The sequence below is a fragment of the Clarias gariepinus genome, chromosome 4 (genome assembly GCF_024256425.1).
Source record: "Clarias gariepinus isolate MV-2021 ecotype Netherlands chromosome 4, CGAR_prim_01v2, whole genome shotgun sequence".
Taxonomy (NCBI): Eukaryota; Metazoa; Chordata; class Actinopteri; order Siluriformes; family Clariidae; genus Clarias; species Clarias gariepinus.
Window position 1 is genome coordinate 3,658,545 of NC_071103.1, and position 27,671 is coordinate 3,686,215.

The 27,671-nt window shown below is 40.7% G+C and overlaps 2 protein-coding genes across 2 annotated transcripts; both read right to left on the minus strand.

Moving 5' to 3' along the window:
* Window positions 1-88: 88 nt before the first annotated feature.
* On the minus strand, window positions 89-2,535 carry gbx1 (gastrulation brain homeobox 1). Its single transcript, XM_053495226.1, has 2 exons — window positions 2,091-2,535; window positions 89-740 (listed from the first exon to the last, which is right to left on the minus strand). The coding sequence occupies exons 1-2, from the start codon at window positions 2,533-2,535 to the stop codon at window positions 202-204; spliced, it is 984 nt and encodes a 327-aa protein (XP_053351201.1). The 3' UTR covers window positions 89-201.
* A 3,153-nt stretch (window positions 2,536-5,688) lies between these two features.
* On the minus strand, window positions 5,689-19,465 carry asb10 (ankyrin repeat and SOCS box containing 10). Its single transcript, XM_053495115.1, has 5 exons — window positions 19,054-19,465; window positions 15,299-15,566; window positions 12,345-12,849; window positions 6,881-6,994; window positions 5,689-6,509 (listed from the first exon to the last, which is right to left on the minus strand). Exons 1-5 carry the CDS (start codon window positions 19,391-19,393, stop codon window positions 6,324-6,326), a joined length of 1,413 nt encoding a protein of 470 aa, XP_053351090.1. The 5' UTR covers window positions 19,394-19,465; the 3' UTR covers window positions 5,689-6,323.
* Between the last annotated feature and the right edge of the window lie 8,206 nt (window positions 19,466-27,671).

Genomic DNA, 27,671 nt, shown 5'->3' on the forward strand with positions numbered 1-27,671 from the left:
CATGGCCCAGTTATAAGAAGGAAAAAAACTAGTGTTTTAAAAAATACATCTAGTCAGGTCAAGTAATAATCCGTCTAGATGCACGAGTTTTGTTTGATGCACGAGTTTTGTTTGATCAGTTCCCTCGTTTGTGTTTTTGTGCTTCATGCATTTATTTTTATGCATTTCAGGAACGAGTTTTGCGTTTGTTTGGGGTATAGTTCACGGCCTCGCGCCCTGCTCGATCTGCTGGTGCTGACTCCTGACAGCGAAGCGGTTGACGTGCACCGGGATGGGCACGACGATCTTTGGGTTGCGCACGGGCTCTCCGGAGCGGCTGTTCACGTTCCCCGCCTTGATGCGCTTCCACTTGGCGCGCCGGTTCTGGAACCAGATCTTCACCTGCACCTCGCTGAGCTTGAGCGCGTGTGCGATCTGCGAGCGCTCGGTCAGAGACAGGTACTTCTTGCAGTGGAACTCCTTCTCCAGCTCGAGCAGCTGCTCGCTCGTGAACGCTGTCCGCCGCCGCCGGCTCTTTCCCGCCGAAGACGCGCCGCCGGACACCGCCGCCGCCGCCGCTGTCGCCGCCGCCGCGCTGCTCAGGGACTCGCCTTTCAGCTTGCTCTTGGAGCCGCAGCTGTGTCCGTCCGAGAAGCTCTCGTTCTCGCTGTCCCCCGAGCTGTCCTCTCGCTCGCTACACGCCGCCTCGGCGCACTTCAGGTCCAGCTTCTCATCGTCTGAGCTGTAGAGTTTGGTCTCACCTGACACCAGGAGACACAGCAGAATGTTAGCCTAATCATAACCATCTGCTCATAGACGAGCTAAAATTATTATTATTATTATTATTATTATTATTATTATTATTATTATTATTTTATGAAGTAAAACTTCTAGATTTAAATCTTGGCAGGCGCCCTTATCCAAAAGCACTTTGGAGTTTCCATCACTGGATAGATTCTTACACTGGGGTAATAAGTTAATAACTATAAGCACCATCAGTCAAACACTTCTAGGAAGGAATTTGATTTTCTCTGGGTTAATGCAAATATCTAAGAAACAGAAACAGATTGGTCTTTAGTCTTCTGGCAACAACTTACTAAACCCAGCCACAGGTTTAACCTCTTGAGACCCGAATGTTCTCATATAAGTAGATGACATTTTCTCCTAACATCTATCTATCTATCTATCTATCTATCTATCTATCTATCTATCTATCTATCTATATGTCTGTCTGTCTATCTATGGTATAATTCTTTTGCCAGACCTACTCCTGGTTGAAGACGTTAATTAAATGTATAGTTATCAGCTATCAACCGAAGAAAGGTCAAAATTTTCTTGATCTTTAAAATTTGTGTTTTTTGTCAATTTAATGTTATGTTCAACCAATTTGTCAGTTCAAAACATTTCTAAAACATGCATTATTTTAAAAGATTTTATTTGTATTATATTGCAGTGAAAATGTATTTAACTTCAGAATAATAATTAAAAGACTTGTGTATTTTTAGATTTTTTTTTCTGTAGTTAAATCGTGTTGAATGAGGAGGTATCGAAATCCCTTTTACTCAGGTGCATGAACTGTTCTTCCTCTACTCTGCCCTTTACAAGGCACGATTTATTACTGTGCACTTGTTTTCCCTCAGTGTATTTTCTTTTCTTTTATTTATTTATTTTTATTTTTTGCAAAACTGAATAGAGACATTAGTTTCCTCGGTTTCTTTTAACGTTTCTGAATCTTGCTTTTTTCCCCCCAGATTTGACGTTTTATTATCTTGCATTAAAAGTTCCAAAAAAACACAAAATATGCATTTTGTGTGTTTTTTTTTTTTAGTTAAAACGTGTAGAATGAGAGAATATCAAAATCACTTATATTCTGGGGCATGAACCGTGCTCCTTCTACTCTGCCCATGCACGACTTATTTCTGTGCGCTTGTTTAATCTTCGTGCATTTTTTTTACTTATATTTCTTGCAAAACCGGATAAAAAGATGTATTCTAGTTATTATTTTTTTCTTTTTAAATCAAACAGTAATGCGTCTTGTTGCATTAACGCATTAACGTCATATAAAACACAGGTTTGCCGCTTGTTGCGTGTTGAAGCTTGCACACACTCACCTGCCACCGTCTGAAAACTTTCCGAAAAGTTGAGGAGCTCGGCTGCCTTGTCGCGCGCGTGCAGCTCCTCGTGCGGACTCTCCTGGCGCCCGATCGCCGCGTCCGCGCTGAGCCTGGGCCCGGTGAGCTCCTGGGGCGGGTAGAAACCGTCCGCGGGCTCCGAAAACCCCGGCAGCGTGGTGGTCAGGGCCACCATGGAGGGCATGCCCTGGCCCAGGCTCGCGCAGAACGTGTTGGTTAACCGACCGGCGAAGGACGCCAGAGGCGCGAGAGGGGGAATCGCGGACGGTAAGGGCGAGTGAGACAGGGCCTGCGGGATGACCAGCGGTCTGTACGGCATGAACATCGGGTAGCCCGTGTAAAGCAGGTGGCCCGGCCGCGGCTGCGGGGAGCCGATTAACGAGTCTATGGAGAACGCGGCGCCTGGAGCGCTCGGCCTCTGCATGCTGGAGGATCCGGGTTCCGTCGCCGCAATAAAATCCTAAATCGGAAAAGCACAACGTATTCCCGCCGCCGATTAATCGCCGATTAATCGCTTTATTTAAAAAAAAGTTCCTCTTTCTGCTCTCAGCTCTCGAGCTCAGTCCTGCTCTCTCACTATTTGTCACATAGTGAGACATAAACACATACACACACTCACACACACCTCTTTCCCTGCTTCCCACCCCTTCTCTCTCTCTCTCTCTCTCTCTCACACACACACACACACAGACACCAAACACACACACTGCTCTGACTCTCTCCCTCCCTCCCTCTCTCTCTCACACACACATTGGCAGTGTGAGTGCTCCAGCGCTCATCATCAACACAAGAGGATAGAAGGGGGCGTCGCCCTGGAGACTCATCCATCTTCCTCAAATTACGCTTCATTTCCTCATTCAGGGCCTTTTTTTCTGCCGCCGCTTTCCCAGTGGATACCGAACAGACGGGTCAAGTCACCCCCCCACACACACACACTCACACACACACTCACCTAACCCCCCCGCGCGCTCCTACAATGGCCCGGTCCGCGGTGAGAAGTGAGATGCGCGAGACACGGGTTCAGCCCTGTAATCGCTGACCAACACCGACCCGATCAGCTATTATTAATTTTGATTGATGACAAGCAATTACTCTGTATTCAGGAGGAGACGCGCAACAAACGGCGCTGCTTTTCTTTTCTTGTGTCTAAACTAAGGGACTGATGGCACCGCAGATGTTTTGGCCCTCTGTGTGTGTGTGTGTGTGTGTGAGAGAGAGAGAGAGAGAGAGAGAGAGAGAAAGAGAGAGAGAAAGAGAGAGAGAGAGCGGCCTTTTTTATTTTCTGGGGGCCAAATGGTGAAGTTGTGGCCTCTGAGAGCGCACTGACAATGAGCCCCTGCAGAGAGAGTTCTGGGTGAAATTACACTTTGGATGTCGGACTACAAGGGGTGCTGACATTTCTGCACCCTGTGTTTTGGAGCCAGGACTTGAGAATAGATTTTCAGAAATTAACTAACTAAATAATAATAATAATAATAATAATAATAATAATAATAATAATAATTGTAGGAACCAGGACTGTCATAGAGCAAAGTTAGAGAGATTTTTCCATCTGAACCCTGGGTTATGGAGACAGAACTTAAGAAAAGATCTTCAGAAACTAACTAAATAAATGAATAATAATAATAACAACAATAATAATAATTTTATCTCTAGGAACCAAAATTGTCACAGAGCAAAGTCTCTATCCCTATTTTAAGTGGCCCAGTCATTTAATCAGAGATCATTTTCTGGGTTTAAATGGCAGTTTGCCCACGTCGCTGATTGGACGCAGATTGGTGGTGGTGATGGCGGTGATGGCGCATGCTCTCACCGACCAGCCGTCTGATTAACCATCACCTTCGACTCTGATTGGACCCCACATGCTAATTATTCTCAGAAAATGTAAATGACTCTATTGAGTAGCCGGGCTCTTTGATCTATTCAAACCAGGCACTTAAAGCCCCCCTCTCTGTCCCACTTGCCCCCACTGTCCCCCCCCCCCCTTCCCTCCTTGTCCCTACCCTCCCTCACACTGTCTATCAGGCCAATGACACTTTTCTCAGACCTTCCAGCATAAAATAATTAATGTGTTATAAATCACAAGGAAACATTTTTAATATTTTTCGAATAACTATTAATTATATATATATTTAAAAAATAATAATAATAATTATAATTATTATTATTTTCTACTTTCACATCTTTTAGACACTAGAGCAGTGTATCATTTATATGTTTTTGAATAGAGAGGTGAAGAAGGACGGAAGAAAATGCTGACGAGGATGGTGTGATGATGAGGAGGGTGGAACCCGAGGATAGAGGTCAAAGTGCTCCTGTCACACTCAACATGAATGGATGGCTCATCTTTCCTGGTGAGGCCTGAAGAGTAGTTGCAATCACATCATCATCATCATCATCATCATCTTTGCACTTCTGTCTTAAAGACTGCTATATTACTGAATTGATTTAGTATTATTCCATTCAGATCTTTTGATAGTGTAAGAGAATCTTTCCAGATTCACCTTTATAACGTCTGAATTCAATAAAGTAACTTGGTAATAACCAAAAGTCACATATAATAAAATGTCAGAGCACTACAGAAAAACAAAAACAAAACAAAACAAAAAAATTAGTGTGGGTTATGATTTTGATTACTATGCTTAGGGGGAAAAATGTAAAGAGTTATCACTGTCAATCTGTGAGGGTGAAGGATTTGACTAGGAATTTGATAAACAATTTAAAATCCAACAATTAGTGTTGAATTGTGTCTAATTTTACAAATAAACTAAATTCTCCAAAACATTAATAATTTAGGATTTTTTTTTAAGGGAATGTAAGGTAATTTGTATTTTCCAACAAACTATTTTGTGTGTGCTTTATTTAACTTGTTTAAATTTGCTTATGAAAACAGTGGTTTGAAACGATCAGTGCTTATTACAGTACTGAGATGCTTTTTGAAGAGGAACCCATAGTGTTCTGGCTTGTTGCAGTCGGAACAGCAGATTTCAGTAGCGTTCTGATTTTTAAAATGTCTGTCTGATCATCTTGATTAATGAGAGGAGTAAAAGACAGCCAGACCCAAATCATCAATGATCCACTTCCATACTTTACGTTTGGGGTGTCGAGTACTTTTCCTATTGTGCTTCCCTTTTGATGCCAAACATTTTCAGACTGTGTGTGACAAAAACGTCGAATGTTCTGTATTGTTTAATTGTTTATTTGGCTTTTATATTCCTCCTTCAACATTTGCAATCTTCAAAATATTGTTTTATGATGCAATTTTTTAAAACAAAGATAAATGTCTATTCTTTTTGTGTGTGTTTAGTTTATTCAGCAATTTTTTGGCAAGTTGCCAATAATTCTAATTTCACTCTGGAATTGTGATCAATTCAAAAAAGTTGCATGTCAATGCATATAAATGCTCAGGCTGTACATTTAACTCTTTTTTTTTGTCATCCTAAATACTAGTCGTGACGTTCCAAATTGAAGATCGCCCCCTTGTGGTAAAAAAAACCCCACATAAATGAGCTCATGAGTAAAAAAATCAGAATCAGACATGTAGAAGCATTTAAGGTGATAAATATAAATGCATCATGCCATTTAATCACAAAACAATCATACAACAGAAGTCATAATTTTAATTTCTAATTAATGCTGTATGTGTACATTCAGGAAAACAGTCAATGCAAAAGGGAATGCATATTAGTGTCGTCTACGAAAGCTATTCCACATCATCATCATTAGTCATTTATACACAGAAAAATTCAAAACGATTCTCAAACGGAATTTCCCGACAAATTCATTCAGGCTTGTCTTTCAAAGATGCATTTCATGAATGTCAAATGTCACGTTCGTGCACAGCGCTCGATGATATTTGTGTCTCATTTAAAGCAATTTACATTTATGCATTTAGCAGATGTTTAGATCCAGACTGGGATCTCACAATCTCCCTGTTACATTTAAATTCTACTCCAAAACAAATACAGATATAAAGTTCCAATCTTTTCTTTTGTCTTGCACTTTTTAAATTCTGTGTCCTTTCGCCTTCTGTGAATCAGCATTTCAGTAAAATTTATTTTATTTTCATAGTGGTCAAAATATGTTAAGTGTAATTATTGGCACCTCTGCCTAAAGTACCTACACCTGAGCGGTCATCCTCAGCAAAGTTTTATGCATTATTAATCAACATCCTGGCCCTTCATCCTTGACAACCTTTGGTTCAGTGAGCACTTAGTGAACATAGCCTCGAAATTCCAGCATCAGGTAGGCCTTCAGAAATGTTGGCAGAACCAACTTGGGCACCACATTGAGAACACGGCCTTCTAGATAAGTGCGCAACCTGTGGCGAGCCAGATGCTGCAGGCAGCGCGGGGTATTGGCCAGAGCGAACACGGACTCGTAAAATTCCTGATGTTTCTGTAGGAGAAACAACAAAAAAAAAAAAACAGGATAAAATAGTTTAATGTTTCAATTAAAAAATATAGCCCATTTAAACAAATTCTTGTCATGTTCCAGTGAAAAATGGAAGGATACACTATGGAGGAAAACATACTGAATGATTTAAAGCGCTGACACTGTGGGAGGTAAACATTTCCTTATTGAAAAAAAAAATCTGTTCATTCAGCTACAAAATGTAGTCATGGGTGAGAGTTTTTTTTTTATGTTTTGAGTAATATAAATGTTTTTTAAATGAAAAAGTTCCAGACAAAAAAAAAAAACAGCCTTAGCTTTATTGAATTTGTATAATGATCTATTTCAGCTATAGGAGTCCATTAATATCTTCCCACCTGGAACACCTCTGGAGGAACAGCCTCCACCCACTGATCATTGACTTTAAGCTGGCTGTATGCGTTCAGCAGGACTTCTATGGTACGTGGTGACATACAGCAGTACTTCAGGACCTGGAATTACCACACAAACGAACACGTACACATAAAAAACTATGTTGAAATTTATTTATAACAGTCATTGGGACAACTGGGAGCCCCCTGACTGCTACTGGCCTTGACAAAGCACTGACACTGGAGACTCCTTTTATAAATGGTAGCTTGAATAAACATCTTCTTGTATGATCTGTTAGGATATTCTAGTCTTTTCTGACATACAGTGGCTATGGCTGATTTGGGAAAACACAAGCTGCTCCTCAATCAAGGTAACAATGACAGTTTCCACCTGGAGCGATATCTCCACCTGCTCGGAAAAAGGCCAGAGGTCGGTGGCAGGAGTTGGGAGAAAGTGCAGTGCAGAATAATTAAGCACTTGGCTTGATGAACAGATTGGGCCCCTCTCTGGGGGATTGTCGAGAACTTGTGCAATTAGTGCTAATTAATCTCCTATTAACATTTGCCTCATTAAGAATCAGGCAATTTATCCGGCACAAGTGGGATTCACTGGATGTACAGTACTGAGCGCTTGCTACTATGAGCACAGCGTTTAAAAAGATAACTTACAATTCCCGTGTATTTTGATACAGATATGTTCTGTTTTGTGTGTTTCGTCCTTACACATCATAAACATGCCAAATTTATACTGCGTCAAAAGTTCATTTAGAAAGAGCATCGTATTTCTTTTCTACTTGAAGGAATCTCAAGTGATGGCCAGACTGTAGTTTAAAATTTGACATATATAGTTATTTTTGAAAGTCTTTTCATTCGTGTTTTTTTAAATGTAAAAACATAAAAATCATCTGACCATAGCAGGATCTTAGTATTAAACAAACAACTCCCATGATTCAATGGCTTGCAGATCCACCATTAGCAGCGATAACGTGAAGGCCTCATTTCCTTTATGACTTTAACAGTCTCTTACATTGTTGTAGACTAATTTCATCCCATTCTTCTTTTTGAAATTGCTTCAGTTCATTGACGTTTTCGGGCATTCACTTATGCATAGCTCTTTTAAAGTCCCGCCACAGCCTTTCAGTTGACTTGAGGTCTGGACTTTGACTGGGCACCTTTATTCTTTTATTTGGCAGCATGGTGGTGTAGTAATTAGCACTGTCTCCTTGCACCTCCAGTTGGAATTTGCATGGAGTTTGCATGTTCTTCCCTAGGCTAACTGGCATTCTTAAACTGCCCACAGTGTGTGAATGAGTGAGTGTATGTGTGTGCTTGTGATGGATTGGCACTCTGTCCAGGGAGTACCCTGCCTTGTGCCCTAAGTGTCCTGGGATAGGATCCAGCAGCCTCCCTCTGACCTTGACCCCAGTCAGCTTTTCAATTACAGGCCAATATCAAACTTTCCTCGAGTAACTCAAGTTATTTAATTACAAAAAATGATTGAGGCAAAATCTTCTGCCTCGATGCTTCTTTTAATTAATTTTAAAAGCTTGCGTTATGTTTTTGCGCAATTATTTGTTTGATGTGACACAGTGCGCTTCCGGACACTGCGAAAACTGATGAAGAAGAAGCGCTTACATCACCCACAAAGCGGAAGGAGACGCAAACAGTTAGCTGTGTATTGATTTAAGGGAGTGTTCTGTTGCGGGCTGCAAAATGGAAAGAAACGATAAAAAAATCAGCGAGCCAAGAGAAGAAGAAACCAGCAAGAGAAAACGACAGAAACCATCAGTAAATGCTTATGTTATGCCTGAGCTGTAAATTTTTTTACTTTTAGTTCTGAAAGTTAAGTTGCACAACTTAGTGTTTTTGTATAATTATTTATTTTAATGTGCCTTAGTTTTTTTTGATACTTAAAGTCATTTAAAATACCTTTTTTTAGTTTTTGCATCTCAGAAAAGGCTTTAAAATCAAAATGTATGGCACTGTAATGCACTTAATTAATCTCGGTCAACTTTAAGCTTTTCCTTGTATTGTGAATAATGACAATTTTTATTTTCAATAAATTGCTGTATGCATTTAAAAAAGAAAAGTAGATTTTTCTGGAAAAGATAGTATCACAGCAGACATGTTTACATCTACATAGAAAAAGCATTAAATATAGTATTCTCCTTCACAGATTAGAAAATGTAGTAGGAATTAAGGGAACGACCCTCTTGTGGTTCAGATCCTATTTGACTGATTATTATCAGTTTGTGGATTTAGATGGTGACCATTTCTCATATTCTCAAGTGGAGTTTGGTGTTCCACAGGGTTCAGTTTTAGCCCCACTGCTTTTTTCCCTATGACAGAAGTTCTAGTCATAAGACCACAAGCAGCTAAAAGTAAGCTTTCTAATCACACTGTAACTTTAAATGGCCTTTCTGTTCCACAGAAGTGCAACAATAAAAGACTGTGCAGTATCTGAGTGAACTGCTAGTGTCTTACAATCTGCCACGCCTACTTCGTTTAAAGGATGCAGGCTGCTTGTCAGTACAGCGTATTATGAAAACTACAGCAGGGGGCAGAGCTTTTTCTTACAAAGCCCCAAAGTTATGGAATAGTCTTCTTCTTAATGTTTGGGACAGCCTCAGTGTTTAAGTCTAGGCTTAAAACCTATTTATTTAGCCAAGCATTTTTGTAAAAAGATTACCCTTAGGCAAAAGAGCAGATCTGGGGGACTCATGGACGTAGAGTATTAGGTGAACTCGTATGTTTAGATACGTTCTTTCCCACTCTCATTGATCACTCAGTTTTGTTGATGGTAATTGGTCGCTTTACATCTCAGGGAGCCCTCATATATATGTTTCCTTTTGGCTCTCCCTTTTAGTTATGCTGTCATAGTTAGTCCTGCTGGAGTCCCTTCTTGCACTCTGCACTAAATATACATTCACTTTATACATTGTTTGACTGTCACCATACCTAACTGCCATCTCTCCTTCTCTTCTGCTCTCTTTCTCCCTCTCTCTTTTTCCCTCTACCTGTCTCTCTGTCGAGCTATACATGTTGTTCCTGAGCTGCCAGTGATCCAGAGCCTCCCGGCCCCTGAAGCTGACTCGTCTGCTGGTTGGAGATCTCATCGCATGGATGCCCTGTGTGGTCTGCCTGGGATGCGTGTGGTGACTGAGGATGGTTCCACTTTTCCATGAAGACGGTCCTGTCCTCGGCTGATGCAGACAGCTGTTCTCTGAGGACTTGTGACTTCAGTCGCTTGACAGTTCAGGACTGGAGTTTCCTACAGTCTACCTGAGCCTCCAGGAACAAACTGGACTATATTTTAACTTTAACACTTAGTCTTAATCTTCTGTTATACTGAATTTCCATTTTCACACAGTATGCTGCAGATTAATCCCTGCCATCCGTTTTCACCCAACTTCCCTGTTGAGTCTGGTTCATCTCAAGGTTTCTTCCTATTACCATCTCAGAGAGTTTTTCCTCGCCACTGTCGCGGTCGTCCTCGGCTGGCTCATCAGGGACAGTCTTATCATTTTAATTCATACACATTCACATTTCATACAAACTTAAATAATTCTTTTGATTGTGTAAAGCTGCTTTGCGACAATGTCAATTGTTAAAACCGCTATACAAATAAAACTGAATTGAATTAAATTGGTATACAGAAGAGTTCACAGTCGACTCGATGACTGCAAGGTGTCCGGGTCCTGTGACTGCAAAATCAATCCCAAATTATCTCCTCTCTACCGCTGTGGGTATGAGGTTCTTCTGCTAAAATGCTGTTTGGTTTTCACCAACCTTGGCGCTGGGCATTAAGGCCAAACAACTCCATTTTAATTTTACCTCTCCATAGGACATTCTTTTAGAAGTCCTATGGTTTGTTTAGATGCACTTTTGCAAACCTCAGTCATGCTTTCGTGTTTTTTTTGACAGAAAAGGCTTACTCCTGCCAATTCTTCCAAACAATCCATACTCGTTCAGTCTTCTTCTAATTGTGCTGTCATGGATTTTAACATTTGCTTAGTGAGGCTTGTATGGTCCGAGATGTAGCTCTTGGGGTTTTTGTATTTCTCTGAGCATAGTAGAGTCTGACCTTGTGGTAAATGTGCTGAGACTGAGCCGACTCCTGAGAAGTCTGTCTGCCTTGAATGCTTTCTTACTGTAAAACGTTGAACTCCAAATTGTTTGCAAATAATTTTACAACCCTTTCTAGATTGATGTGCAGCAACACTTGCTTCTCTAAGACCATTGCTTATGCCATTCTCTGTTGGGGAATTCTCCAGACCACTAAACTTTTGCTTTTATAGAGGTCTGTACCTCTGTGGAAGCAGTGAGGGGTACTTAGTATTGCCTGTATATTTTATGTTTTTTTGGCTTCCTTTTTGTTACATAAATAATGTTTGTCTGAGGTTGTATTTGCCTAATATTAGAACCCGCTATGATCAGATGATTTTTTATTATGTTTTTACATAAAAACACATAGCATTAAAATATGGCATAATGGAATGCAGTTATATAACAAAGGACAATAGAGTAAAAAAACAAAGACATGACTTACCTACTAAGCAATCTATAAATTGATGAGCATATAGCTGGTACATTAAGGCAGACCTGCCAAGCATTACAATTACTTAATTTACATATAATCAATTTGCTTTAAAAGTCCTTATTTTAACATTGGAGTTACTATGGAGTTAAAATAAGTTTGCCTGTTCAAACATACTGTATTATTCTTTTTTTTTTCTTCTAATAAAAAATGCCCTGAATTAACCCCGAATGCCCTGGAAGCTCCACCCACTTCCCTTCCCATCTCACATTAGTAATCTCTGGTTTAAATTTTTCGACTTGAAATAAGTGACTTCATGTTCGCTAATGGTAAATGGAGAACATCTTCTCTCCGAAATCTTTTAGCACAGACTCAATTAAGCAGTGATGTATAAATGATCTGGGGCGTTCATGCAGAGAATTCACCAAGCAAGCATCAGCTCACTTGAGGTGTTGACTTCGCCTCCAGATTCTCCAGATCTCAATCCGGTTGTGTATCTTTGCTGGACAACTATGTCTGATCCTTGGAGGTCCACTTTGCAACTTACAAGATTTAACATCTTGGTAACAGAAACCACAGCAAACTGTTAGAGGTGTAGTGGAGTTCAAGCCTCGAAGGCTCAGGGCTGTTACATTACTATGCAGTTGGGATTTATGTGTCTGTGAAGAACAGTTTCTTCTTTTCGCAAGTGATTTATGAAAGGAGAAGATGATACGCTTTGTCCCACCTGCCAGCAGGAGTTTATCTCAAGGAGATACCCACAAACTTCTGGTAAGTGAAAGTTAGAACATGTGTGCTGATCTGTCGCAAGTGTTTTGGAACAGTCCTATGGATTGGTGAACCCAAATCAACCTTTACTAGATGGTTTGCTAGACTTTGGGAATTAATATGATTTAAAAACATTTTACCCAGACCCTGATGCCCCACACTGACCTTGGGCAGAGCTCCCGGCCACACTCGGATTGACCCATAGTTGAGCAATTCCTGCACAATCCGCTCGGGTTCATGCTCCAATTTATAAGCAATTATTTTTAGAATATTATGCATGGGCGCCTCGCCTCCGTAATCCATGTCATTGACAGGGGCACCGTTTCGCAGGAGTACCTCCACAATCCCAGGGTTAGCGTTCTTGCATGCCATGTGCAGAGGTGTGTGCCTGTCGGTGTCGCCCGTGCTCACATCCGCCCCATTCTCCACTAGCCGTTGGCACACTTGAGCGTAACGCTCCAGAGCAGCATGCTCGTGTGGTTGTGAACATGCAGCATTCAGTGGCGTTTGTCCTTCATCATTTTGCAACTCCACCGCTGCGCCATGACGCAGGTACAGTTCCACGTGGGCCAGAAGGCCATGACGCGCCGCTACATGCAGTGGTGTGTCATTTTCATCCACGCTGCGGCCATTTATGGCTGCTCCAAACTGGATCACATGCTTGGCACACCTGGGAAATGTACAACAAAGATATTGTGTTAACAGATCTTTATTTAGTTCATTCATTTTTTCTTGATTTTTTCTATTAACTTTTTCTTTATCTTTCCTTTTAATTTAATTTTGTGTTCTTTCTTTATATGTTTTTCTTTTCCTCTTTCCTTCACCCATTAGCTGTTTATTTATTTATTTGTCTTTTTTTTCATTATTTACTATTTAGATTTCCTCTCCTTCCTTTCTTTTTTTTCTTTCTTTTAATTTACTATTACAGCGAGTGCCTGTGATGGACGGTTGCCGAAATCAATATTGCTCCTCGCTCACTAGTAAGGCGGCCACCCCTTCAGGTATGTCAAAAATTAGCCACGGCTGGTGAGCCATCGCTGCTAAACATGCCGGGCTTCTCCCCGCGCTATAAAAAACTGAGGAAAGTGTAGCTTGGGGTCTGTTGGGATATTGGACTTCATTAAGCAACACGCGCAAGAACGTGGAAAAGCGGCATGCAAGCGGGGCAATGGAACATGCCCAGGGACTTCAAAGAGCCGAGTACAGCCGCTGCAAGGACAGCCACGAGCTTACTGCCGGAGCTCCAGCGCCTCTTTCGCTTTCATAATGGAGCCAGATTATGGTGACCCTGGCGCCAAAGACGAGAAGGCTGCAAGGAGGAACACGTCACGGCCCCTGTTCCCAGCCGAGGAAAGCCACCCAGCTGAGGACTCCTGTCTGAAGCCACGCCCACAGAGAGAGCTGGGAGGGGCCGGTCCAGCCAACCGCCTGAGAGCAGTGTCAGAGCGAACAGAGGCTGATGTCCACACGGGCCCAGGCTGCCACTCTTCCCGCTGTCCACCACTCTCCACCCTGTGCCCGCATGACAGCAGGGCACTGCCCACCAGACCTGCACGTGCACAAGATTCCTTTCCCTATCTTTCCGTCCTCCCTCCTTTAACCCTTTCCTTTTCCATTTACCTTAATAAATTACCCTTTTCCCCCATAAGACCTTGCCTCGTGTCCGTGCTTTATGGTGCCGCCCGTGCAACATGGGTGGAACCCGTTACACTGGTGAAGAATGCAGGCTTGGGGCACTTTGCAACCTTAGGTTGAGTCCAGAAAGAGGCCGAGGTCTTACTTGGCAGAGCCAGTGGCGACAATGAGCTCCGAGTTGATGGGCAGTGTCACGGAGTGCGCCTGTGATGGGCATGCTTTTCGCTCACTAGTTAGCTAGTTGGAATATTGAACTTTATTAAGCGGTGCGTGCAACGCGCGCTACAACGTGGAAGAGCGGTATGCAAGCTGGGCAATCGAATGCGACTCAGGGACTTTAAAGAGGCGAGTACGCTTTTGTTTGCCGCGGTGAGGACAGCCGCAAGCTCACTGCCGGAGCTCCCGCAGCTCTTCAGCTCTCAATGGAGCTGGATTCTTGTGACCCTGACGCCGAAGTGTAAAAGGCCGCAAAGAGGATCACGTCACAACCCCTGTTCCCAGCCGGGCGGATGAAGGCAGGAGCTGCTGTCCATGCGGGCCCACTCTGCTCGCTGTCCACCACTCACCAGCCTGAGCCCGCATGCCAGCGGAGCACTGCCCACCAGATCTGCACGTGTACATTCCTTTCTTCCCCTTCTTTCCATCCTGCCTCCTTTAACATTTACATTTCCCAATTTTACCTTAATAAATTACCCTTTTTCCCGTAAGACCTCCCCTCGTGTCCGTGCTTTATGGTGCTGCGCGTTCATGGGTCGAACTCGTTACATTATTACTTTCTGTTCTTCATCTGTTTTTTATTTTATATTTTTTTTCCTCCAATACATTTTATACTTTAATCACACCTGTTCTTCTTTTTTCTGTTATTTGCTGTTCTCTTTTTCCTTTCTTTCTTTTTCCCACTGTTTCTAGTGTTTGCTTTCCTTACTGCTCCATTCAGTCAATCCAGTATTTAATTAGTGTGTATTCTGTTTATTTGTTTTTCTTTCTTTCTTTCTTTCTTTCTTTTAAAAGAAAGAAAAACAACTTTTTTCTTTCTTTTAAAAGAAAGAAAGAAAGAAAAATTATTTCTTTTCTTTCTTTTCTCCAAGCTGCTGCTTGTTCCTTTATTCCAATTTCTGGAATCCTTTCTTTCTTTATCGCTTTTTCCCTTTTTTTCCATTAATTGCTTAAGTTAGTTGCTTTCTTTATTGTTGACCCATTTAGTCTGTCCAGTATTTTTTTATTATTAATCTTTTCTCTTAATTTTAAAAGTTTCCTTCTGTAATTCCTGCTGTTTTGTTTCTTTCTGTTTGGTTGCTTTTTGTTTAATTTCTTTCTTTTCTGAAACATGTTCAGATTGTTAAAACATATTTACTTGCTAAAAGCAGAAACTACGTAATCACTCAAACAACGTGACCTGTGGTATGACCCTGATCCTGCCGCTGCTACAGTACCGTTGTGCAGGATTTAAATATAATGCTGGCTGTTGACTAATCCTCACTCACTCCAGAGACTCTGGCTCAGTGCAGAGGTGCAGGGGCATCAGTCCATCCTCGGTGACAGCGTTGGCATTGGCACCATACTGTAGCAGCAGTTTAACACATTCTGGCTGGCACTCCTGGCAGGCCTCGTGCAGTGCTGTCGTGCCCCCAGGGGCAAAATCCACACAGGCCCCTCTCAGGAGGAGATGCCCCAGGCAGTCGGCGAAGCCTCGTCCTGCGGTGATGTGCAGAGGCGTGGTCAGCTCCTGCTCGTACGTCAGAGACCACAGTCCTGAAGAAGAAAAAACACAGCAGCAACTTCACCATGAGCCCTGAGATCTACCACCAGAAACACCAGCAGGTGCAGGAACAGCCATGTTACTCTCGGCTTTTATTACTTTAGTGTTCATGTATTTGTTAGTACGTTTATTTGTTTCTGTATTTATCTCTTTATCTTTCTTTCTTCCTTTTCACATTTTTTCTTCTTGAACTTTTTCTCTTTCTTTCATTTATTTTCTTATTTAATTCACCTTTCTTTCCCTTTTCTGCCTTTTTCTTTCTTTTTTATTATTTATTTATTCAGTTTAACTTTTCTACCTCTCACTCCATTTCCCTTCACTGCTGAATAAAAGAACTGTTGTAGTCTGTTCTGATCTGTAAACTATGATAATATGTTTGAACATACAGGTTCTAAAATATGCATCAGCACCTTCTGACCAATCAGAATGAAGAATTCAGTGGAGCCGTGACATACTTAGCCCTCTGTAGTTGAACCTGAAGTTCTTCCACTCCTCTATGTCACTGGTGTCATATATGGCATCCATAAGGTGTGAGTATTCAGGGTCGTCGATGATACTGACCACGATGACCTCATCGCCGACCAGGAGAGCGTTCCAGAACTGCAGTACCCATCCTGAAGCGTGCGCGGTCGCGATCACGTCGTTACGATAATTCTTCTGCTTCTTGAACTTAATCTTTGGTCCCATGATTCAAAGATGACTAGACGAAATCCCACTCCTTGTTGTGCTCTTGTTTTGACCGGTTGTTTCTCCGGAGAGATCTCTGGACACTTTGAGGTCTGTTTGCACAGACAGGTCTATTTTAAGAGTCTGTGGTTGTTATGAAACCCCCTGGACATGTTAGAAGCCAGGAGGCAGTTGTGCCATTTGCACCACTTTAGACTTGTGCAATCTCATGCCAGGCTGGTGCACTTATTATAAAGTCCATCTGTGATGACTCCTGTAACTTCATGTGACCTAAACTAACTGCTCTACTAAAATAACTCTATTATTTACTTAGACAAAGAGTGTGTATGCTGGGTTAATCACAGCATTGTCCCTGATCATCCTGTCATTCTTTATTTTAATATATATAGGAGTTGGACAATGAAACTGAAATGCCTGGTTTTGCACCACAATAATTCATTAGTATGGTGTAGAGCCTCCTTTTTCGGCCAATACAGCATCAATTTGTCTTAGGAATGACAGATACAAGTCCTGCACAGTGGCCAGAGGGATTTTAAACCATTCATCTTGCAGAATAGTGTCCAGGTCACTATGTGATGCTGGTGGAGGAAAACGTTTCCTGACTCGCTCCTTTAAAACACCCCAAAGTGGCTCAATAATATTTAGATCTGGTGACTGTGCAGGCCATGGGAGATGTTCAACATCACTTTCATGTTCATCACCTGTTGTGCTGTGTGTATTGGTGCATTATCATCCTGATGCACGTTTGAACCATTGGGTGAAGATGGCCCTCCAGAATGGTTCGGTAGTCCTTGGCAGTGTTGCGCCATCTAGCACAAGTATTGGGCCTAGGGAATGCCATGATATTGCAGCCCAAACCATCACTGATCCACCACCATGCTTCACTCTTCACTTACATAAAATAGAATACAGAATAAATTATATATAACTTTTTTAAATTATTTGATTGCTTTGATTATTATTGATTCTTTTATTCTTTCTTTCTTTCTTTCTTTCTTTCTTTCTTTCTTTCTTCATTTCATCAATCCAACATCGATTTTTCTTTCATTGCTATTTTCTTTCTTTTTTCCCTTTCAATTTCTATTTTGTTCTATTATTTTATCCAAGCATTTTTAATTTTCATTCATTTTCTTTGTCCTTTTTAAAAATCTTATCATCTCTTATTTTATTTCTTTCAGGGTTTTTTTTCTTCTTTTCCATTCTTAATCCTTTTTAAAAAAAAATTCCTTTTACTTTTTTTTCTGCAAACATCCCATTCTCTTCTTTAATCTATTCTCTACTTGTCTGTTTAATTTTCTTTCTATCTGTCTTTGATTTATTTACACTCACATGCTTTGCTCTTTTTTATACACTTTTTCAGTACATTTTTTATCTTTTATAATGTACATTTTCTTTTGATTTCTATCTGCTGTTTTTTCTTTTGTTACTTTCCATTCTTTAATCTCATGTCCTCTTTTTCCTTTCCATTTTTTCCATTTTCCATTATACCCTTTGATTTCCCTTTGCTTTCTTTAATCCTTACATTAAATGATTCTTTTAACCATTACACCCAGGCTAGTGAGTAAGTATAAGTATTTGGAGGTTACACAGCCTTTGCCTCTGCACACTACCACAGTGGAATTGAAATTAAGCATTCAATACAAAAACCTAGGAGTCAGTGACTGTATTAAGGCTGGAGCCCATGGACATCATCAAATGCTGGGTTTCCTCCCTTGAGCTGTTTTGCCTTTGCTTTACCGCAGCCTTCCTCACTCGCTGAGCGTTCATGGATCTTTCAGCCTTCAGTCAGTTTTGTCTTGTGAAAAGCAGCTCAGTTGGGTTGAGGTAAGGAGACCGAACCAACCCTCTGAAATAATTCCATTTCTTTGCTTTGGGTTGCTTTGCCGTGTTTTGTGCTTATCATTCTGTTATCATATAATCTGTACTATAAAGTGCTGTGTTATCGGTATTCCAGCATTTGAATAAACCTAAGCAAAAACTAAAGTATTTAAACACTTCAGATTTCATCCTGCTATGTCTACCAGCAGTCACATCATCAGTAAACTCCAGTGAGCCAGTTCTCCTGAGACACCCATGCCATAACGCTGCCACCATGTTTAATGATGATGTGGTATGCTTTGGATCATGAGCCCCTCCTTTCCTTCTACATACTTTTCTTTTCCATCAGTCTGGCACAATTCATCCAAACAAGCTTAATCTTGCGTTTCTGTTCATGAGTGTTCCCGGTGGTGTACATCTCGAAGTAAACACACATGTGCATACACAGGGCACATTTGTGAAAGCATCGTTGTTTATAGACTTTGGCAATGACACTCATCCACCACATGGATCCAAAAGAGTGTTTGTGACTTGGCTAGATGTTGAGAATGAGCATTTCTTTTCCAGTGAAACATTCTGTGCTTACACACTTTAGTTGTCCTCCGTGCAGTTTTTGATGTTACAGAGCTCACCAGAGCATTTCTTCTTTTTAAGCTGTTGATATGGCCACTGCTAAAGTGCTAACTGCTCTCTCTCTCTCTCTCTCTCTCTCTCTCTCTCTCTCTCTCTTTTTGTGATAAGTCTGTTGGCCTCCTTCAACTGGCACCTTTTAAGATGCCATAAACAGCTATGAAATGCAGATTCAACACTTGGAATCATTGGCTAACATTTTATCTGCCTAATTTGTCAAAAGAAAAAAAGATACACCTTGCAATCATCAAACTGCTTATCAGTTGTCCAACTGCTTTTGTGCCCACAAAAATGGAGAGACTTTATGAAAAAGAGTGGATGTAATTCCTAAAAAGTAAAACATACCTCTGACTCTCCCATCGGAGACCCAGCGCATGGCCCCTCCCTCTGGTTTGATGACCAGTTTATCCGGCGAGCCTTTGGGAAACAGTGTCTTCACAGCCTCCACATCCCCTGTGTATAGGGCGTTCTGTACCACCAGATCACGGCACACCAGTGGCACCGACGGTACCCCCGGGCTCTTCCTGGAGAGTGAGGCTTGTTCCCGAGCCTCCTTCCTCAGCAGATAGCCGTTGACAGTTGGCTCAATGAGCTTCCTCTGATGGCTTTGTCTCTCCAGAAGGTCTCGTTCCTGTTCTAAGGAGCGCAGAGCTGTGGGAGTAAATGCGAAGCTCTGGTGAAACATGCTGATAAATTTTTGTTCTTCTTTTCTGTTCTGTTTTTCAACCCTTAACAGCCATAGGAACCAGGTTCACTGTCTCACTGTCTCCCGACTCTGTGAAGTTGTTTTGATATTCAATCTCAGATGGGCCTTGCTGCCCATGAGCAGGCATCTATTTATGTCACAGTCACATGGGCAGAGCATGTCCAGGTTTAGACGTCTTACAGCTGACAGTGTCACGAGCATAGTTTTACTCCACTTTAGACTACAACAGGTGTTCGACGTATGCTTTGTCATTTCTGCCCAGATCAGGTAAATTAGGAATTGGTGGCAAATGATCCTGTCCCCCACATGGTCTCAAAACAACTTGTTTATACTTATGGACTGATCCCTACTACATATTCTTACGGAACTATTATAACAGTGTATCAGGAGGAAGCATGGTTTAGTATGACTCTGGTGGTTAAGGGAGTCACATGTAGTGACAAACACCTGCATCTTGTTTTCCTCATATTGATGGGATCTCTCTCTCTCTCTCTCTCTCCCTCTCACTCTCTCGCTCTTTCTTTTTGAGCTTAGAGCTTTGAACAAACTAGAAAGCTGCCGAGGAATCTGTGTCAAAAAAGATTACCACTACTGACTAACATGATGGTAAAGCAGAGCTGCTAACTTGAAAATCCTAGAAAGCAAAGAAAGTAAGAATATTATTTTTAGATTAGAAGTAGATTTTAAGATTTTTAAGTCGATGATACAGTGATATGGGATATATATATATATATATATATATATATATATATATATATATATATATATATATATATATATTTCAAATGTACAAATTCACAAAATAATGATTCACTTAAAATGCAAGGATGTTGGACTTGAAAGCCTTGATTTTGTCAAAAACAGTCTTATTTGCTTTGACTTGTTTTGTTTCATAAATCTGATATTTAGGACCAATTTTTCATGCTTATGTGAAAGTGATGAAATTGGATTTGTATAATTCAGCCTGAGACTGGACGCTAGAGCCAGCACCATAAAACATATATTTTTTACATCGTCGTATTTTTGTGCATTTCCTCCTGCATTGCCTGTACTTGATACAATCCCTCAAAATGCTATCAGACATTTCACTTCGTCCTCTGTCCATGGAATACTGGTCTCTGTTTCCATACTGTGGGTAAGCCAGCTTTAGTAGAAAGTTAAATTTCTGTGCTGTAGCAGGCTACTTCAGGTGGACTTACCACTAAGTATGTAAAAACCACACACTTGAAATTCCTGTGCAGCTAAACAAAGTGTTTTCAGCATAACTGCAGTATTTGAACTTCCATGTTGTGTTGCGAGTAGTGCAATGGGCAGTTTGACATCCGATTTGAAACTGAAAAACATCTTTATGACCAAAACACAGTATTGGTGCTGATTTAATTTAATTTTTTTTAAATAAAATATATGTTATTTTATAATGGATATATACATATGTAAGTTATACATATATTACAGGAAATGTGTTTGCCAAAGAAGCTACTTTTGAAGTTTATGCAACATGTAAGTGACCAATTTTGCTTCCCTAAAAATTTCGAGTTGCTAACTTTTGTCGTTTTGGAGGGATTTTTTATATGAGCCCCAAAAATGGCCATTTTTCAGTGTTGTACTGTCTCGCTTCAAACAATAATCATTTAAAATGCAAATTATTCATATTTCTTAATGAGTAGTGATACTGAAATTAGTGTAAAATATGACCAGTAAAAATTGTTGCTTAAATAGGTTTTTGGTAAAAAGCAAAAAAAAATCTGTAGTGTCAGTAACCATGTCACATTCATGGTGCAATAGCTTAACAATTTGTGCATTTTAGAATAATACACTGTTCAGGTTTTTGTCTTTTCATGTGAAATCTAAATTGGCCAAGTTTCATCTGAATGACAGTTAAGATTATTGAACAGTTTGAATTCCAAAAAGTTACAGACACTACATAAAAACAGTATGAAATTGTACTCAGCAAATGTGTTTCTTTTATTAGTGTACCTGTTAAAAATATGAATGTGTATGCATATTTACAAAAAAACAACGCATGGATCAGGAGATAAGAAGCATTAAGTATGATGAAAAATGGTGTTATATGATCCTATCTGAAAATTCACCTCTTTCACCATGTTTTGGCTGATAGGAAAATGATTTGACTTTGATTTTAACCCACCACTGGATGTGATTCAAATCAGATTCAATGTGATGTTTTTTTTTTTTTACTGTTCAGACTACATGAAAGCAATCTGAATCCAAACTGATTCCAATCTTCATATCTGCAGTCTGAACAACACCTTAGTCAAATGTATCAAATTACTTAAACTGAGCTTAATGCACTTTTTAAATCAAATGAACTTTGTTTGAAGTTCAATACTGGATTATTCTTATTTATTTATATTAATGTTTTCCTGTACACAGTATGATATGCAGTGAAATATTTATACGACCTTAAATGGAAAAATAGAACACGATTAAATTTTAAATAGAATTTCCAATTTAAAAATAAATAAAAATGAACACAGTGGGATGAAATTTACACATTTACAAAAGTTGAAAGTATACTTAAAGTATATATATATACATTACATAGAATGTACAAAGTTTAAATGCACAATAAGAGCTTTAGTCTAGAATAAAGAAGGCCACAGGAGTATTTCCTATTTCGAGGTCTAGATAAAAAGGATCAGAGTAAATTAGCAAGGATGTTTCAGGACGAGTACAAGAATGCGCATTCACACTCAGGAATACGTGACTATCTTAATGAATAATGAGTATTTTTCCATCCGTGGCTTTAAGTTGTGAAATTTCCGATGCACTAAAAGTGCTACATGTCAAGATGTTCTTTCATACTATTTTAAATGATCCAGTCAGCTCTAAATATTAGTTTTTTTTCCCTTAAAACCACTGATGCCGATCCATATGTTAACGATGCTGCCGATATAGATACGCATATATATTTATATAATATACCACTGATTGTGTTCTGCAGTGGCGTAATGGCTGTCACATTGACTGAAGGAATCAAAGACTTCCGACTTTGCAAACACACATTACTGGGCGAGAGAGAGAGAGAGAGAGAGAGAGAGAGAGGCGAGATTGTTTTTTGCTGCTGGAGTACATCCTTTTAAATGATACGCATAATGAGTTTATAATATGCATCTGGGCTACCTCCTCTCTACTTTGATGTCTTCCAAATGGCCCGGGTGTCATCAGCAAAACATGTAGGCACTTTCCCGGCCCATTGCCTCCCAAATGTATTTTAAATATCATTCCTCGTAACGCAATTATTTAAAACGTTGAACTAAACACTTACTAATGGGGGAAAAGAGACAGCGACTTCCACAAATTCATTTCTCAAATGGTGGACATTCAATTTTTTTTTATTTTTTAAATGGAGGCAGGGATGAAAAAAAAAAAGAAAGAAGGGAAAAGGAGACAAAAAAAAGGAATCAGCACTCTCTTTCAGTCATTCATCTTACTCCCTGCAGACACCACACACTTACACTCACATACCCACACACACACACACACACACACACTCCCTGCGGAACACAGAAACACACCGAGCCACTCGCATACACAAGTCAATTTTGGTGAGAGCAATAAGATAAACATAGATCTGGCCATCTGTGGTGCTCTCTGGTCACTGGACTCACGGAACAACCTAATGATCGCCGGCCTCATCAATACAATTAGGCAATTAGTTCCTGCTGATTATCTCCCACTCATTGCCAACTTGACTGCTGTGCCTCCCATTAAAATTAAAGCATAAAAAAAGGAATATATGGAGGCTCATCTACTTGGCAATGCGAAGACAGCGGTAATAACACATTCACTAATTAATGCGACGTTGGTAGGAGGGGAGGACTTTAAAAGCACAAGCTAATTGGTTGAGACTAATTTACAGAGTAACTAACACACTTGTTACAGTATTTTATAAGCACAACAAGACAACTTTATTTTATTTAATGACTTTTAAGTTTTTTAATCGGTCAATAAAGTTTCCCATTATTACCCACAATCCACCGTGATAGAAACATTCAGTCTTTGTGTCTTCTCAACCTTAAATTATCGATGCAACTTCAGCCCTTTACCATGTCCAGCTACGCAATATTGCCAAAAATATTCGATCGCTTGCCTTCACATGCATATGAACTTGAGGAACATCCCAGCTAACATTTGCTGACAACTGCTGACTGGAGTCATTTCACTGGTCATCAAATGTCCAAATGTTTGCTGGGATCCTTAATCCATAGGGTTTAATATAATGTTGGCCCCACCCCTTTGCAGCTATAATGGGTTCTGGAAAGGCTCTCAACAAGGTTTAGGAGTGTGTTTATTTTTGACCATCCTTCCAGAAGCTGATTTGTGAGGTCAGACACTGATGTTGGACAAAAAGGCCTGGCTCGCAGTCTCAACTCTAATTCATTCCAAAAGTGTTCCGTCAAGTTGAGGTCAGGACTCAGGCCAGTTAAGGTTTACCGCACCAAAGTCGCTCATCCATGTGCTCATGGACCTTGCTTTGTGCACTGGTGCGCAGTCACTGGTGTGCAGAAGAGACCATCCGTAAACTATTCCCACAAAGTTGGGAGCATTAAATTGTCCAAAATGTCTTGGTATGCTGAAGCATTAAGAGTTCCTTTCACTGGAACTAAGGGGCCGAGCCCAACTCCAGAAAAACAACCCCACACCATAATCCACCCTCATTACTAAACTTTACACTTGGCACAATGCAGTCAGACAAGTACCATTCTCCTGGCAACCGCCAAACCCAGACTCGTCCACTGGGTTGCCAGACAGAGAAGCAGGATTCGTCACTCCAGAGAACACGTCTCCACCACTCTAGAGTCCAGTGAAGGTGTGCTTTACACCACTGCATCCGATGTTTGCATTGCACTTGGTGATGTAAGGCTTGGATGCAGCTGCTTAGCCATAGAAACCCATTACATGAAGCTCTCTACACACTGTTCTTGAGCTAAGCTGGCCTCCCATTTGAGTTGCTGTCGTACCAATCGCTTAGGTGGCATCCCGTCACGGTACCTCACTGGAATTCACTGAGCTCCTAAGAGCGAACCACTCACTGATTAGCTCAGAGCGATCACTGCTTAGCTGAGATTCTGTCAGCTGATGATGTTAGGCGGCATGGCGGCATAGTGGTTAGCACTATCTCCTTGCACCACCAGGAGCTGAGTTTAATTCCTGCCTCTGGGTCTGTGTGCATGGAGTTTGCATGCTCTTCCCGTGTTTGGTGGGTTTTCTCCATGAACTCCGGTTACCTCCCACAGTTCAAGGACATGCAGATTAAGTTAATCGATGTCCCTAAATTGCCTGTAGTGTGTGAATGTTGACTGAAGATCCTACTACGGTCGTAAAAATAGGAATAAATCTAATGGTAACCATTGGCCTCCATGGTCCCTAGTTGGACTACAATTCAATTCAATTCAATTTTATTTGTATAGCGCTTTTAGCAATTGTCATTGCCGCTAAGCAGCTTTACACAATCAAAAGAATTATTTAAGTTTCTATGAAATGTGAATGTGTATGAATCAAAATGTCAGATAGTCCCTGGTGAGCAAGCCGATCGGGCGACAGTGGCAAGGAAAAACTCCCTGAGATGGTAATAGGAAGAAACCTTGAGAGGAACCAGACTCAACAGGGAACCCATCCTCATTTGGGTGATAACAGAAAGCAGTAAATGATCTGCATTTATACAGTGTGTAGGGTGGGAGGCAGTTCAGCTATAATAGCTGATGTTAATTGATGTTAATATGGAGTCCAGGTAGTTATTAAAGACCCAGGTAGACTTGTAAGAAGTTCCAGTCCTGAACTATCGAACTGTCAAGTCTTTAGAGAAACAGTTGCCAACACCAGTCGAGGCCAGAACCATCTTCTAGGTAGAGAGAATCATCCCCACACCAGACGCATCCCAGAGAGACACACGGGGCATCCATGTGACGAGATCTTCAGCCAGAAGCGGGGCACCAGGATGGGTCAGACAAGTCCGGAGGGCAGAGGGAGTCTGGATCACTGGCAGTTTAGGAACGACATGTGTAGCTCGACAGAGAGAGAGAGAAAGAGAGAAAGGGGGAGACAGGAGGAGAGAGAAAAGAGAAAGAGGGGGGGAAAGAGAAGAAGAGGAGAGATGGCAGTTAGGTATGGTCACAGTCACACAATGTATAATGTGAATGTATATTAACTGTAGAGTGCAAGCAGAGACTCCGGCAGGAGTCAGAGGTTTATATATGCATGGATGGAGAAAGTTAAAAACTAGAAAAATATAATCTCCAAATTTGTTGCTGAGTTAAGTTTCAGATTCCTGTTTCTATGCTGACAAGAATAAAAAGCGCTTTAAGCTTCAGCATTTTTTACTCAGAAATATTTTTCTGCTCGCCGCGATTGCACAGAGTGGTTGTTCGATTTCCCCTTTCCCCTTCAAACTCGAAGTCTGGTAGTCTGGACAGCAGATTTTTATTTATGTACTTCTTTTGTTGCACCACTGTTCATGCAACTGCTGTGCATGAAAAGTGTAACAATGTTCATATTAAAGTACAAGACTGTCAGCATATATCATCCACATACCACCCGGAAATAAGGGTATAGAGAGCTGGATGTATGCAATTTAAATAAAGTAGCAACTTCCTGAAGAAAAACATGCCGCAGCATAACCGAGTCAGTTATAGACTGTGATATGAAACAGTTTCCCGCTCAAACACTTCAGGGCCAAATGGCACTGGCGTAGTATTAAATGCAAATGCCCAATGTGTGACAAAGAGACGAGGTTAGCATGCAAATGCACAGATTTGTACCAAGTCACGGATCTAGCTTGGCTTCGCGTTTCCGTAATGCTTTCTTTGGCCATGAAAAAGAACACTGAAAGAATTCTGATGGCATGAAGAATGAGATAGAAATAGGGAAAAAAAATGACCCTTCCAGCGTTTAAGCCAGTACCTGCAATGTTTAGCTCACTATACGATGTGCTGTTGATCCCCGCACAAATGGAGGCCCTCTTCATTATGACAATTGAGAGGTTCATATTTCAATCTAATAGCTCTCGATAAATTTAACAATCGATCACAACCTCATTTCATCGCGAGCGCCCCTAATACGCGCTTCCCCGCCAAGTGGAACATTTTCTAATGATGCACTTGCACACCAAAACAATGCGGGGCCCAGTGACTACATTAGTCACTAATGTCCCGATCCATAATGTGCTTATAACACTCTCCCAAAAGAGGGAGAGAGAGTGAGGGAAGTAGAAAGAGAGAGAGAGAGAGAGAGGGAGAGAGAGAGAGAGAAATGACTCTAGATAGAGAAAGAGAGAAAGAGAAAAAGGGGGGATCAGCGAGGAACCGGGAGATCAGAGGGAAAATGGTCATGATGATGATAGTGCTTAAGACACTGTCATTAATGACCCTATCACACGCGCCGTAATACGTCCACAGACATGCTCTCATTAGCATACATCAGACCATCAAGGCACATTGCAGGAGCAAGAGAGCAAGCAGGGGAGGGAGACGGAATGCAATACACCACATTAACACCCGGCATTGCTCAGGCTGCATTGCTGTAGCTCTGATTAATGCAAAACAAAAAGCACCATTTATTTTCAAACCAAGGTGTTTCTAACAACCCCCCCCCCCCCCATACCACCACCACCACCAGTTTGCAATAGTTTGCCCGCCATATACTGAGCTCTAACCCAAATACATTGTTGACCAGATCTTAATTAACAAAACAACCGCAAGGCTAATTAGATGAAACTTTTTTTTGAGAACTTCCTTTTTTTTTGCCATCAAACTTATCAGATCACCATCTTTTAGCTGAAAGTCATACAGAAGTAGCCTACTAAAGACAATAATTCAATTATTATAGTTTCTGGAATCCAGTCATTATACACGTCTCCATTATTATAGCATCAACATGAAAACCAGATAAAAGAATTTCTAGTTGTCTGGATGCAAGTTAGTAGGAAATTTATTTGTAATTAATGTAAAATGCAATTTAACAAGATGACATAGAAACATAAAGTTAATAATATGTGATAAATATATATAAGACATAAATGTGTAAAGACATCTTTAAATGAGGGAAATCAAATGTAAAAACTGGGAACAATGGGAATTTTTGTCCTGTCCAAAAAATGTATAACATGCAAAATTAAAGGAATCATGCATAAAATGTATTTAAACTTAAATAATTAATTTAAATGAATTGTAAAAAATGTCATAGTAAAATAAATCGCCTGGCCAAACAACTTGCACACACTAATATTTAATTCGAC